Source organism: Calidris pugnax, unplaced genomic scaffold (assembly GCF_001431845.1).
Source record: "Calidris pugnax isolate Ruff unplaced genomic scaffold, ASM143184v1 scaffold103, whole genome shotgun sequence".
NCBI lineage: Eukaryota > Metazoa > Chordata > Aves > Charadriiformes > Scolopacidae > Calidris > Calidris pugnax.
The window spans coordinates 8,441,788-8,456,939 of record NW_015090990.1 but is presented as its reverse complement, the minus strand read 5'-3'; the positions used below and the strand labels follow the sequence as shown (position 1 = coordinate 8,456,939).

Here is a 15,152-nt window from a genome sequence, read left to right as displayed (position 1 = left end):
ACCCTTTTTGTTAAGCTCTCCGTGTATATTAATTACTGTAAGAGAGTCCACAAACGCGGGATTTGTGCAGCTTCCAGTGGGAACTGCAGCCGTGGGAGAGAGCCCAGCGTTTGCGGGCGGGCAGCCTGGTCACACACCAGAACACACCAGCACCGCCGGGACGCAAAGTTGACCCTTTTCGCCTTTCTTCTCTCCCCCATGAACAAGGCGGCGTCACTTGCCATGAATAACAGAATATTTACTGCCAGCTGCAATAAGGAGAATTTGTACCAGCGTTACCGAATCGCGCCAGCGGATCCGATGCACCGAGCACAGAAAATGACAGACAACTGCTCCTCTGAGTCGGCCGTGAATCACACTGTGCAATCTGCACGCACGCGTGTCCCGCCGCAGCCGCCGGATTCCTCAGCATACCTTCCAGACCTTAATTTGTATTAATAATATAAATATGCACTGTGAGCTTTGTGAATTACCAGATGAATTTATCTTGTGGGGAAATCACATTTTCTTTTAAACGAGTCAGCCAAAGGGGCTGAATACAGAATTCGAGTATGATGATGGGTGGCAGCATTTTAAGTGACTTATTTTGCAGCACAATGTGCCCTATATTTATTAGCCTTTTACTCTAGGTCTATTTTAATTGTTATCTGTTCATGCATGCTACACTATATAATGAAATGCTCCCATTTCACTCAGAGTAGAGAGTTTTTTATGTGTATCTCTATTAATGACCCTTAATTAAGTTGATTTTAGTCATTTAAATGTGATTTTCCTCTGGTCAAGAAGTATTTTTAAAGGGAGATGTTGGAAATGAACTCTCACATAAGACCTTTTCTAACGCTTCTTGTTTAACAGTTACAGCAATTTGTCAGCTATGTTTTCAATGAATGAGGTGCGGGGTAGCCAGCCAAAACACTACTCATCTACATGATTCATCAAATGGGATTGCTAGCAAATATTTTTTTGGTATTTATTTATGAAAGACTTCAAATTTCCAAGCAATTAGCAAAAATGTTACCAAAATATAAACTTCATGACAGTTCTAAGACACAGAAAATACAACGGTACATCTTCAACAAGCCAAGAAATAAAATTAACACATTTTAAAATAATTTAGTCATAGTATCAACAGAACCACAGTGCCAAAATTATTTAGGACTACAAGGGTGAACATCCAACCCATTCAGGAAATAAAATAATCTTCCTCTTGATAAAGTAAATTTTACTTAATATACATATATATGAACAATTAACAATATAAAAAGCACTGTTCTGATAATTCTTTTCAAAATAAGTGATTTAAACTCTTCTTTTAAACTGAAACAAAAGAATGACTGGAGATTTTCTTAGTATATAAGCATTTGAGGATAAAACACTAGAGATCTTTAATTTGGCTTGTCAGGTCACTTTAATATTATATCATCATTTTGCTTCTTGTGCAAATATACATTTTGTTGAAACTTCAGAGGAATCAAGTTTCAAGTGGGGTATTAAAAATCACAACGGGTAATAATATGCAGAATCCAACCGATGTAACTAGGTAAGAATATATAGCTTTGTACTGTTAATCACCAAATGTTCCCATTTTTCAATCCGAAATAACGATTGTGGTTTGAAAGACCTTTACTTGCAATTGTAATTTTAACTGCCTAATAAAACGCTGACTTTGTAATCCTTGTGCTGCAAAGGTATGTCCAAGCTTCAAAAATAGGATGGGAAAGATTAAAGGTTCTCTCCAACTCTGTGTAACCTGTGTAGCAGAAGAGCAGCTCACATTTCACAGGCAATAACCTGTGCATTTGCTATTAAAAAAAAAAGGAAAAAAAAAAAAAAAAGAACAACATAGGGAAATGCCTGAGGCAGAAGTTGAAACTGATTGGGCAAAATAGAAGAACAAGAGCCCTTGAAATTAAACAAAAGCAAATTCATTCTGTTGACAGATGTTGATTACATCAAAGCCTTGAAAGAACTTTTTTTTCTGCTTCTTTTTTTTTCCTTTTTTGCAACTAATATCTCCACGTTTTCTGTACATTAAGGATATAACGTATCTTAATCAACATAATCCAACACATAATAATTTTTGAATTTGGTAAAAGTATATTGTAACGAGGTCTTAACGACAGGCTTCTCCAAACAAGAGTGTATTCACATGGTCATGTCTGCATACCCGTGCTGGTCACGCCATCATCAGCCCCTTACTTCCAGGGGTTAACTGCTCTGGCAGCCAAATAAAATACAGAGAGCGCTGTGTAATTATGGAGACAGTCAAAGGGCAGACTCTATTTTGAAATCTATTTGCACAGACAAGGTCTTCCAATTTCGCTTACAGGAAACAAGCTGGTAAAGGGGGTCTCCTCCTCTCCAGATGCTTTCCACACGTTTTTCCCACATCAGGAAATCATGGACATGGACACCATGCAGCACTGTTTCCTGGATTGCAGGACTATGTCATTACAAGAAGAGCAAGTCCATGCTTGTGAGAAATATTTCCTCCTAATTGCCCATATTAGGGGAGAGCAAAACCCACAAGGACTACTGAAAATGCAACTAGCAGCAATTTGTAAACAGGACGCAGCCACAGCTGTCATGATGGTACTGGAAAAGAGAAAACAGGAATGAAAGGGTAAAAACACTCTGTTTTTAATAGCATGATTGGGGAAATGAAATATTCATCAGGATAGATGTGACTTCGGTTATAACAGCAACGCATTGGTGAAAACCTAGACAACAGCATGCTTATGACTGTACCCTGATACAGCGAAACACAGGCCAGTACCTTGCAAACATTATATTCTAATTGACATTGTTTCATTTAATTATTGAAATTAACTGGAAATTAACAACAGAAATTGTTTAGTTAATAAAGGCATCAACAGAATTGCTGTTCTTGTTACTCTCATAAGAGGCAATAAAGCAAAGCAATGGCCAAATGCTGACTGACTCCAAGGGAACAGAGTCAGCCCCTCTGCGACCCCACTGGGACTCCTCCACGACACTGAAAAAAGTCAAGTTTGGTCCTCAGGACCAGTTATGCTCCTCGCTAATTACAGTTTTGCCCTTACTTCACAGAGAGCGGAACCAGGCAATTTGTTTGCCATATGCCAATACAAATGAGGTTTTTAATTGGGTGTAAATTTATAAAAACTATATGGAAATACATTCTTGTTTGGCTTTACTTATTACGCCTCTGTCTAGACCAGCACACTAAAATGATGAATCAGTACTTTCTGGAATAGTGCTGTTCTTCTAATTCATTATTCAGTCAAACTTAGGGCCAACAAAATAGCTGTTCTACAAGTTGGTAAACTGGGAAACCACAGAGAATCAGAACTCTTCTATTTACAGGAAGGATGACAGCCTAAGGGTACTTCATCCCAATAATAACAACATTCAAGTAACAGTGCCCAGGTCATGACAAGCCATGACCCTCCCCATAGCTCCTTCAGGAAGCTGGCTCGATGCCACCTTTTATTAGCAGCAACCAACAGTGCAACTTTAACAAACAAGAAGAAAAGAAAAAAATAATTTTGTATCCTTAAAAACCCTTTTGACCGGCTGAACAGTTGTAGATATATACACAGATATACATATATATACACAGAGTCACACCAAGACAGTACTCTCCCATTTTATTATAGGATTTAAAAAATACAGAGTACAATCTAACTATATCTGAATGATTTTCATTCAGATATCAAATGAAATTAATTGTCTATTACAGAAAATGGTACTGGGCTGTACAGGCTTAACTTTGGGAACACAACATTGCAGTTCTCCAATAGAGCCTTCCATCCTAGCATTATTTCTACTACATTTTCTCTACCCAACAGAGTAACACAAGTAGAAAATAAAAAAAAAGACACTGTTGCATAAAGCAGGATCACAGCAAATGAAACAAGTTAGGTACAAAAGCTGGAGAAAACAATATTAAGAGTTTCACACACAGTTAATATCAGGGGAATTTAGGCTCAAATCACAGCATCTGGCAAGTTTCAACTTCTGTGACTAGCAGGAGAAACATTCCTCTTATGTTACTGCATTCCTATATTGAGTAAATTAATTATCATAAAGTGAATAAATTAGAGCAGGAAACATATCTGCTCAGGTTTGCATATTTAAATACGTCTTTTAATCACTTTCTATCTGTCTTCAGTTTTTAAAAGATCAGAGGAATTACTTTCTCTTGAAAGACTGGTTATTGTGTCATTATTTTGATTTTGTAGGGAAGTAACAACTGTTGGAACAAGTTATTCGGTTTAAAAAATAGCAGTTGTTTCAGATTAAAATAATAAGCTATTCAAATAGTTCTTACACGCACAATACCGAATCTTGTTGTTAATATGCACCCACCCACAGCTTTAACATTCATTGAATCCTACTGGGATAAAATCTTTTCAGGTGCTCTGTGAAACAACTGTTTTTCAACTGGCATGTTTATGTCCTATACGCATGCCCGATACAGTATTAAATGTTAAAAATAAATCCTACTTTAACCTCTTAAATTTCCACCTGAAGTGGAAAAAAACCCTGTCCGAATCACCACAAAAAAAAGTTTCCCACTGAAACCTTTTCAGTGGGTAAGCAAGGCAGCTGAAACAAGAGTAATCTTTGCATAGAAAATTTAGGAGTGCTCCTGAACATCGTATCGGGGTTTCCTGCGTAGCCTGAGTCGCAGGAAGAGAAGGGGAAGTCAGGAGTCTTTTCCCTGCACAAAATATAAGACCCAGTGCAATAATGATTTTCAATACAACTGCAGCCAAATCTCTAAGGTTACAAGATGATTTCTGAATCGTAAGCCAGTCTTATCTCAAAATTTAAAAAGATGTGTACACTTCTAGAAATTTTGGGATGAATACCTTATTTTATTAGATAAGATTACATTACTCCTCATTTGGAAAAATGACAGCTAGCAGTGTTTTTTGCCTTATATTAAATGTTATTAGTCACTTGTATTGTCCTGTTTTCACATGAAAACACAAGTAACATTAGGACAGTGAGTCTTTACTTAGAAAACATGTACTTGCCCTTGGCTAGAGTGAAGAGTGCGAGGTGGGGAATTACATCCTATAACCCAGACTTCAAAATATATAAGTAGAGAGGTGTAAGAGTTTACAGCTGTTTCTATTAAACTCCTATGGTGGTGGTGGTAGAAATAGGCTCTTACATTTTTTTCCCCAAGAAGATGATCTGCACAAGGAAGATGATCCAATCAAGAGCTTGCTGCAGATAACTTGTAGCATCCTTATTAAAACATTTATTTTTAAACCTGTCAGTCATTAGTATGTGCTATTAATGCATAACTTGGAAGCTTATTCATAAATACGTGACATTTGGGTTACTGAATGAATTATAATGATAGGATTATGGATCCAATTTGGAAAAGTATGATATAATTTTTGGGAGCTGTTTTAATTTTTTTTTTTAAATACCTTTCACTTATCTCCTTGCTTAACATTTACAAAGACCTCTTTCTTATCATAAAAGTCCCTGTTTATCAAACAGTGATACAGGAAGAAGTTGTTTACATTTTCAGAAGTACCAACATACATCACTTATGACAAAAAAAACAAGCACTCCATAAGAAATGCTCAATCACTGTCAATCATATGCACTAAAATATACATAAACCAAAGCATGTGGTGTGAACTATATTAGATTCAAACTGAACAGAGAATTACAACTACAACAAACAAAAAACAAATAATTACAAGTGACTCAGAAGCCTATTTACACATCTCACCAAACTGCTGGAAAGGTAGGTAACCATAGAAACCCGACAGTCTAAATTCAGTACTTTAAAATTTGCATTTAGTTCAAAATGCTGAAAATGATGTTTCTATTTGACGAAATCCATATTTTTAAAGGCTTCAGTTTTTGCCTTGGTACATAAATAAATGCTTAAAATTACTTCATCTCTTGGTTACTAGTAATTTGCCTTTTAGATTTTATTTTATCCAAGTAAAGATTACAGTTTACTCTTTGTAATATAAAATGTTAATACATGTTAATACTGCAAATTAATATTTCTAACATTTCTTTAATGACTGAAATTAAATAATGATATAAAACACACACTCCTGCACTTAATATTAAATGTTTTGCATATAGACTTTTCTAAGCTGCACACCAGCAAAAAAAAAAAGATTACTCAAATTAACTGTTAAAGCTGAAATGCTAATAACCTTTTCAACTTATAGCTCTTTTCCAGTGACAATTACAATTTGCATGGCTTAAAATTTAATACTATGATTAGTACTAATGTCCTATATTTTACTTCATAATCTAAATGAGTAAAATATTATTTTTGTAGTTCACTGGCTCTTATACTTAGGCTGTAATGTTCAGTGTGTATTTCATTATGCAGATGAGCAATGGATGTCGTCTAACATGATTTAAATGGGTCAACAGTATTTTCCTATTCACATTAATCATCCAGACAGCCACAAAAAAAAAAGAAAAAAAGAAAAAAAGAAGGGCCTTGAAAACTAACCTAGGAAATCTCTTTTCATCACCGACTCTTCCCACTAGTCAAACAGCAGCAGACACATGCTGCGGGAGAGGGGAGCCTGGCAAAGCGGGGAGCCCAGGCTGGGCGCTGCTCCTCTGGCTGGTGCGCAGCTCCTGCCGCAGCCGGGGCCGGCAGCGCTCCCCGGGCTGCCCGCGGCCCCGTGCCAAGAATGATTCTCCTCCCGCCAAGTTCAATGGGAGCTGTGTGTTGACAAACTGAGCAAATTTGAATCGGCAAAATTCACTCTTGGCACGGGGACACGCAGAGGCGCTGAATGCGAGGGCACGCTGCCCGCCGACGCCGGGCTGGCAGCCGGGCTGTTCCTGCCTAAATACACTTGCCGGAAAACTCCCACTAAAGTCAGAGGACACTGGATCCGGCCGTTTATTGCCAATTGTTTATAAAACACATCAAAATTAAGGGCTCTATTCTCAAGCCATGTAACCATCATCTACGGCCCGTTTCATGTATGGCATATTGCAAATGGTAATTTATAAACATAGCGCTTCTGTGGAAAGGGAAGCTGTTCTAATAAATGCTTAAGGGGAAGAAAGTAAGTACAGAACAGGCAGAAAGCAACAGGATAATCAAGTACCAACCACTCAGACTCATTTATTCAATAAATACATTATTAGGATTAAAAAAACCCCCAGCTGTCAAGATCACCTCAAACACAGAAGTACTGCCATGGCACAAAATCTCTATCAATGCAAAGATGACACGTTTGATTATAGTACGGTGTAACAGGGCTGGCAGAGCTTGCCTGGGAAACCCAACGCTGTTCATACCATGGGACAGATCCTGTTCTACAACACAGGGAGGTCTGAGCTTCTAGGAGATGGGATGCATAGGCTGCAAGGCAATGGGCAGGCAGGTGATGGGATTCCTTATCTCCTCCCTTATTGCTCTGGTCATCCAGTGATGGATAGTTAAGCTTTACCAGTGACTGCTCTCTGCATCCATCCTTATTTAGACACACTGACAACAGCACAGCCATTGATGTTTCAGTTTATTTTCTAGTAGTAAACTTAAACCCCTGAAACTGGTTTTGGTTACCATTGAAAGTAGCTGTTATTTGCTAAATAGCTGTCAGTGATACAGCACACGTAACATCTCTTCTCCATAAATTATGCTGGCCGCTCACTTGCCAACAGAATCCCAAATTACCGATTTTGAGATATGAAAGCCAGTAACATGGCTTGGGCACCGGCTCTGGCTTTCTCTGACCGTCTTCACCATGCTTTCTCTTCCAAACCATGGACATAAATGCAGGAGGGTAGGAGCTAAGCTCCAGCTTTTAAAGTAAACTGATCAACATATGGCAAAGTAGGAGGTTTCCAAGTACCCAGACCTCACAAGACTTGATTTGTAACACTCATGCCCTGGACAAGTGTTTCACCAGTGCTTAATAAACAGCTGGGTACAGCAGGCACATAACTGGGTGCAGTAACTGTTCAGTGCAAAGAGCCAGGGCAGCTGCTGGCACTCTAATGCACGTCAGGAGGAGCTAGGACGACTGACATTCAACAAGTTTCTAAAGCACGTCTTTGGCACTGGCCCTAGCCCTGCCTATCCGGCCCCTTGCTTTTCAGTGAGGAGAAGTCACATTTGGATCCCAAGAGCGATCTGGGAGCCCTGAGTGGTAAGGAAGGACCTCTGGGTTTCTCCACTGCCCCACACCCCATGGTCAACACCCCAGCTACTGCTACAGGGGATTTCCTGGAGCAGCACTCATCTTGTTGAAACCAAGACAATAAAACACAACTCACAGCTTAATTCCTAGAGAGAAGATCATGCAGTCTAGTTACACTTCAGGCAATGCCTCTCACCTCCAAATCTTGGCCTTGCTCCCAGTCACCCCCACAACAACCCCCCTGCTGCCCGCGGTGCTCCAGGGATGGGTACAGCAAGGCCCCCGACAGCCACTTCCCACACAGGCCAACGTAAAAAAAATAGAATACTTCATTTCTAAACTATCTTCACCAGGCTATTCATTCACTTTGTACAGTTTATTGCACCACTCTACCATCTGGTTTTGTAACATAGAGTAAGGAAAGGGTCTTCACGAGAAATTAGGTCTCCAACTCTTTTTTCTAGACAGAAAAGGGTTTACATAGTTCTTTTTTACACAGATAGCAAATCTATATGAGGCAATAAATGTTTTGCTTCCCACAAGATGAAGATAATCTAACTTGCCAGCTAACTATGACAGGCATTTCTTCAGAGCAGGCTTAGCTACCTTCTCTGCAAAGCTGGGCAGTAATCCATGAAATTCTCCGTGGGGACATCCCACTTAACCAATTACTAATTTACAAACTCAACTCAGAACTTTTAGATTGTCTTGTGTGATTTGTCAAACATCCACTTAAACTCTCTTTTGTTGCTGCTGTTGTTGTTACAGGTTTGGGGTTAAAGTATACAGGCTGGCAGTAGTATTGCACGCTGGAGAGACAGAAGCCCTGTGTGGGCAGCAACTGGAGCCCACAGCTGGATCTCCCAGTTGCTCTGGCAGGAGCCAGCTGCTTGCACGTGAGGAAAAGTTTCAACAAGAGCACAGCTTACTTACGTATTTATTTATTTGGTGCTTTGGTTAGGCAGAAACAACTCTCGACAGAACTGACATGAGAGACAAAATTTGTAAAGATATTAATTCCGTAATTATTTTTGTTTTTATTGCAAAGGCCTCTCATTCCATTTGATACCAAAAAAAGGGCACAGTTACCTCTAGGTAAAATTTAACATGACTGGAAGAGAAGGCTGCATAGCTATCTGTGTGTCACACAAGACATGGGCACATACTGCATTCTTCATGGGGAGGACCAAAAAAGCAAATAAAGGGCTAGCAGTAAAAGCTGTGCGTGTGGCGAGGAGCACACATCGGCGCTATTAAGAAAGGCCAGTGATCCTGGCAGCCCCCGGTAAATCCGATGATAGTGCAGATTCATCTTGACAGCGCCTCTCTAAACCTGCAGATCTGCTGATTGCAGTTGCAAAGGCACTGTTATTCTAATTAAAAAATCAGGTCAATGAAGTTTTTTAGTAAACCTCTATCCAGATATGATTCATGATGCACTATAAATTATTCTGAGAATTATGAAGTAGAGATGGACAGGGAGAGTATAAAAGCCTTAACTCTGGAGTGAGCACTGGTGCTCCCACATCTCTCTGCAGAAGCCCAGCCAGAGAACCTTCTGCGTTTGATTTTTTTATCTTTTGTCTGTGTCTTGGAAGACTTCGGTCCAACACCTGGATAAATTCTGAGTGAGAGGCTTTGGTGTTAAAATCTATGAAAGATGTGATAACAGAAGTTATGTGTATTGACAAAATCATAGCCGAGACACGTACAGGGGGAGGTCTCAACTCCTTTTGACTCTAAAGTCGTTCCCAAATCAGCAAATTCAGTCACTTATGCACTAAGAAACCTGCTGCATATTTTAATCATGAAGAATTTGAAGTCCATTTCAATCCACCCACATGGCCTGCCGCAAAGTGATGTGACTGTGAATTCGAATTTTATGACCCTGGCCACAACTTTATAAACATCAGGGCTCCCAATTTGCATTCACCAAGCAAAAAGCTACAGCAAAGTTGATTCTGAGGTGGCTGCTCCCCCTGCACCAGCACAGTCAGCAGAAGCGATGTACCCAAGCCTCCGCTGTGCCTGCTGACGGTGCAGTGGTTGGTAGTCCATCAACACTTGTCACACCATAGGGGACAGGAGAGAACCAGTGCCTTTACCCCAGCCACCCCAGCAGATTATTTTCAGCTGGCTAAACTTCCAGCTGCCAACCTCCCACCAACCCAGCTTTGCAACCTCCAGCTGGCTCCCACAGCTGGGGATACTGTTGCAGCAAAAGCTGCCAAAGTTTGCCTACCAGCTACCTTATTCTATACCTGATTTTGTGAAACAGTTTTTACAATAGAGTTATTTGGACAAAACAGACCCCAAATGAACAAAAGCAAGACAGTCTTTATCAAGCAGGTTTTAGAAACAGCCACGTCTGCAGTCTTTGGGTTCTTCCACAACTAAAGTTTTGCCAAAAAACATAAAATCATAGAATTATAGAATCATAGAACGGTTTGAGTTGGAAGGGACCTTAAAGATCATCAAGTTCCAACCTCCCTGCCATAGGCAGGGAGACCTCCCACCAGACCAGATTGCTCAAAGCCCCATCCAGCCTGGATCCCCTTCCAGGGATGGGGCATCCACAACTTCTCTGGGCAGGCTCTCCTTAACATGTATTAGTTAAGAAGAGTACTCTTAGACCATATAATGGTAGCACTCAGAAAACCACTGGGACAGAACTATACCAGCAAAATAATTCTTGCTGGTACAGCTTGATCTTTTTGAGGAACCAAATTAAGTTTTCCCAGAAGAGAACTCTTCTTAGGAACTGAGCTTCTGCTGAATTAGTGAGGTGTGCCAGAGTATGAATAAAGCTTTATAAACACAGGCAAGTCCCACTACTTTATTTATTTCTTTAAAGAACACACACTTCCTTTAAGTCTCTGTCATGAGCCATAAAAAGTACATTAATAATTAGTGAAGAACAACGAGAAATAGGACGGAGAGGTGAGAGCTGGCTAGTCACCTCACAGGTGTTAGTTCAGAAAACACATGGCAATGAAATTAAGCCTTGCCACCACCTACCATTTCATCCACAATGCAAGAGTATGACTCGATTCTCAGACCTGCACAAACCACTGTGAACACTACCTCATCTCGGTATCAAACAAGGACGTCTTTGCAAGATGACTATCCACTTTGTCCAGTGGAGACGGACATCAACTCAACAACTTTAGATGAGTATACAAGCACATTCAAGAGCTACAAACCCAAGCAATATACAAGCAGCTCTGCAATATACAAGCACCGTCTACTACAGAAAGCACCTAATTTTTACAACTTGTGAAAGGAGGTTAGGCGCCCACAGTTGCTTTTTCCAACTCCATCTTCACCTGTGCCTATCTGAAAATCTGTGACTGAACAGCTGGAATTTACGTGAGAAACAATAAATTTCTTTGCCATTTTCTTTCAATGTTATGCCACATCTGTTGACTTTCATAATTTTAAAAAAATACATAAGGCAGGACCTAATTTCAGTTTATGTACCACTAACATGAAACAGATAATCTGTGACAAGTACAGGTGCCTTTAGAGAACATCTGATACACTGTAAGCATTAATGTATAAATTCAGATTGTGTTCATTACTGCAATAGTCCTTCATGGTTCAAAATGAGCTTGACCTAAAATTGAAACATAGCTTTGAACAGGTATTTTAACCATAAATCATTTTAAACATATTTAAATAAAAATTTAAAATAAATTTTAAACATCTTTAAAATGTGAAAGTTGGAGACTTTATACAGCTGGTTAGAGTGGCTGGTTATTTATCATCTAAACTCAAAAGAAAACAGTGCGACTTTCAAAAACACTCATGAAAGTTTTCTCAGGCTGCATGCTACGGAGCACGCCTGCCAAAAGACCTCTGAGGAGCTCTGAAGAGCCCTTTATTCCCCTTTTCTAAGGCTTCCATGCAGCAGGGCAGTTTGTTGAACACTTGGTTTCCAACATTTTCCTCTTTGTTCAGAAACTGAGAACTTAAGGGAAAGACATCTACTGATTTGGAAAGCACGACGGCTCTAAAATGTGAACTCCCCAGGGAATAAGTCATTTAACAAAATAAACAAACAAACTTTCCATACTTTGTTTCTATGTTGTAAAACATTTCCAGATTGTTTTCCACTCAAATAATATTTTTAATATGAACTATTTTAAAGGAATAGTAATAATAAAAAAATTCAAACTTGCCTTCTTCAGAAACATCTGTAGAACCTCTGAGGAAGAGCCAGTTATCATACAGATAAAGCCCTTTGCCAATGAACAGTTCAGCTTGCAAGTATTACCTTTCACCTAGATCCTTTTAAAAGCATAGCAAGATATTATAATAACTAAGACAAAATAGAGAATTCTGACACCTATCCTACTAAATATAGCCACATACTATATTTTGCTGCCTGAATTGCATCCAATAAACTACAAGACCTTAGTCTGCGATATATGAATTTTTATGCCTACTCTCTCTCATTTTACTCCTACAATTAAAACATGCACTATTCTGGTTAAGTGACACACTTTATACAGTGAAAGGGACTAAAGTTAAATAATTTGAGTGTGAACCTATTTAAGATGACATATTTGTTTCTTTCATATCTCTAACCTCATGCAGTAAACCAAGATTGGGCCAAAGTGAGTATTTTATCATCCAAGCTGGACAGACTGTATGGTGCTGACATATAACAAGATGCAGTTGTTTTCAACTTGTGATTCAAGGAAACCTGGGAATTTGATGGCCACATCCAGAGATCGTGAAAACACTTTTTTCTTTTTTTTTTTTTAAAAAAGCAAGTTCATTATCAATTTATTTCAGCTCCCTACATGGGAATCTCTATCACCGCTGGAGGACGTTTAGAAAAACCCACGCTCAAAAAGCTTGAAGATTACTGAACCAAGAGGTCACAGACAGGGAGGTCTGCTCTCAAACACAGAGCAGCGTTGCCCCTACCTGTGGATTTTTTTGCCTGTCTGACAGGCAGCACTGCCATTTATCAGAGAAGCACCCAGAAGAAGAGCTCAGTGCCGTGCAGCACTGGGCAGCAGCGAGCACCCAGAGCGGGAGACTCCCTGGGGCAGGAGCTCAGGGGAAGCCTGGGTGCAGGAATGACCAAAAAGATGAAGGGCTGGGAAAATGTGTGCAATGTGGCAAGAGCCACCAAGCAGAAGCAGCGCAAAGAACAGGAGCTTTGGTGACAACTGTGTTGATGGATGGAAAGGTCCGGGAGAGAAAAGTTAAAGCAGTTCAGACAGAAGCTTAAGAAGGGACAAAAGAAGCATTTGGCAAAATGGGAGAAGGTAGAAGATCTGCGAATTTGGCAAACAAAACCCAAGACTTATAGAGAGGGTAAGAAATGACCAATTGATAAGAAACCCTTATTATAAAATAACTTAGTTTTAAAAGTTTTGAAACGGTTCCTCTTAAAAAGTCTTCTAGAGTCTGTTTTCACTCTAGATAACACCAAAGACCACTGATGTGACCTCAACTGCTGAACACAAAATAAAAGTGACTTTTCTTAAATGGAAACTAGAACTTGACTTCATACAGTGCCTTTCATACTTAGTGTGCCACAAATTGCTTTAAATACTGGCAGGCAAACAGCCATTATGCACTCAAGAGCTCATACATAATAATACTTAGCATTTTTATAGTGCTTTTCATCTTCAGAGTGCTTTACAAACAACTCATTAATCTCAACCAACGCACCTGCAAGGTAGATAAATATCTCCATTGTAGGTGTAGAAAGACACAGAAAGTTCAACAGCTTATCAAGGCCACGCACACCACCACCAGCCCCCAAATCCCTGGCTCCCAGTCCCATAGAGGACCTGAGCCCCATCCTGTGTGGAGATCATGCCTTCTCTTCGGCCACGCAGCTGTAGAACTTGTGTTACTGCGAGAAGGTCAGTGGCAGACTAGCAGGAGAGCCTCCTGTTTACGAAATCAGGGAAGCTCCCAAGGACCACTCGCTTCCATCAGGATCACTGACCCAAGGAAGTGGGAGGTTCACAAGACATCAAGGTGAGACTCACAATGTAGTTCTCGAAGTCATTCACCACCGCGCAGTGAGCTGAGAAAGCCTCCGTGTTGCCAAAAGCCTTCGCCTCTCTCCCTTACTTATTTCGCAAACTGCCTCTGGGGCAGGAGAATGCTAAAATTCAGGCAACAGAAACCTGAAACCTGAGGCCTCTGAGTATGGCCATAATGCAAGAAAATAACTTCAGCTTCATTCCTCAGGCATTCTCTAACCATCAAAAACTTAGAATGAACTCTGTCTAGCAAGAACAGTAACTCTCTCCCTTGCTGGTGACTAGAAAAAAATTCTTAATGTGATTATACTACAAGATTATACTTTTACCTTTTTGAGGTTCAAAAAGATCTGATATGATTTTTTTCCCCTACTTTTTCTTTTGTTTTAAACCTCAGCAATACCAGGAATGCCAAACCTTGAGCAGACAAGAAGCCTGGAAGATGTGAACACAATACGGCCCATACAATACACAATACATGTACTGTGCTACAGCAGACCTTAGATTCTCTTACTGGGAGGAAAAAAAAAAAAAGAAGTTTTAGTAATGACATCTTTATTTCAGATGTTTATTGCTCACTAGATTTAAATAAGTAAAACTGAGAATCCTTATCTGTTCAGTCTTCACATTTGCAATCCCAGAGCTTAACATGTTCTCCAGCCACTGTAGTTCCTCCCAGAGTAAACAGCTCATGTTCAGGAAAATAAGTAAGTCAGGCAAACTGCAACAATAACAGAAAAACAAGATCTAGATCAAGGCAAATATTTCCACACTTTTTCTTAAGATACCAGGGGAAAAAACCTCTCTCTACAACCAACAGTATAACATGTTAGTTAAGTAATATGAGCAGTAAAAGATAAATGAACAATGACAAAAATATATGTAGCTAAAAGAGCAATTCACATGTTCTGTCTGCCTGTCTGCCTGTTGACCTGGACATAAAAGCCAGAATAGGAAGCAACAAGCAGTTTTTAATTACTCTTCCCCATCTTAATTT

The 15,152-nt window shown here is 39.6% G+C and overlaps 1 protein-coding gene across 3 annotated transcripts in view; it reads right to left on the bottom strand.

Moving 5' to 3' along the window:
• The window catches only part of METAP1D (methionyl aminopeptidase type 1D (mitochondrial)), a 50,266-nt gene that overhangs the window by 25,323 nt on the left and 9,791 nt on the right, over positions 1-15,152 (bottom strand). Inside the window, exon 2 of one of the 3 annotated variants that reach the window (XM_014954505.1) lies at positions 14,735-14,876. The exons of 1 other annotated variant lie outside the window; for it this stretch is intronic. Coding sequence is in view for 1 of the 2 variants with exons in the window: in XM_014954502.1 (XP_014809988.1) it covers positions 2,328-2,391 (64 nt within the window). In the remaining variant the exon portion in view is untranslated. Of the gene's footprint in view, positions 1-2,327; positions 2,675-14,734; positions 14,877-15,152 lie in introns of those variants that run through there. One more of the 3 variants, XM_014954502.1, reaches the window with a different exon arrangement.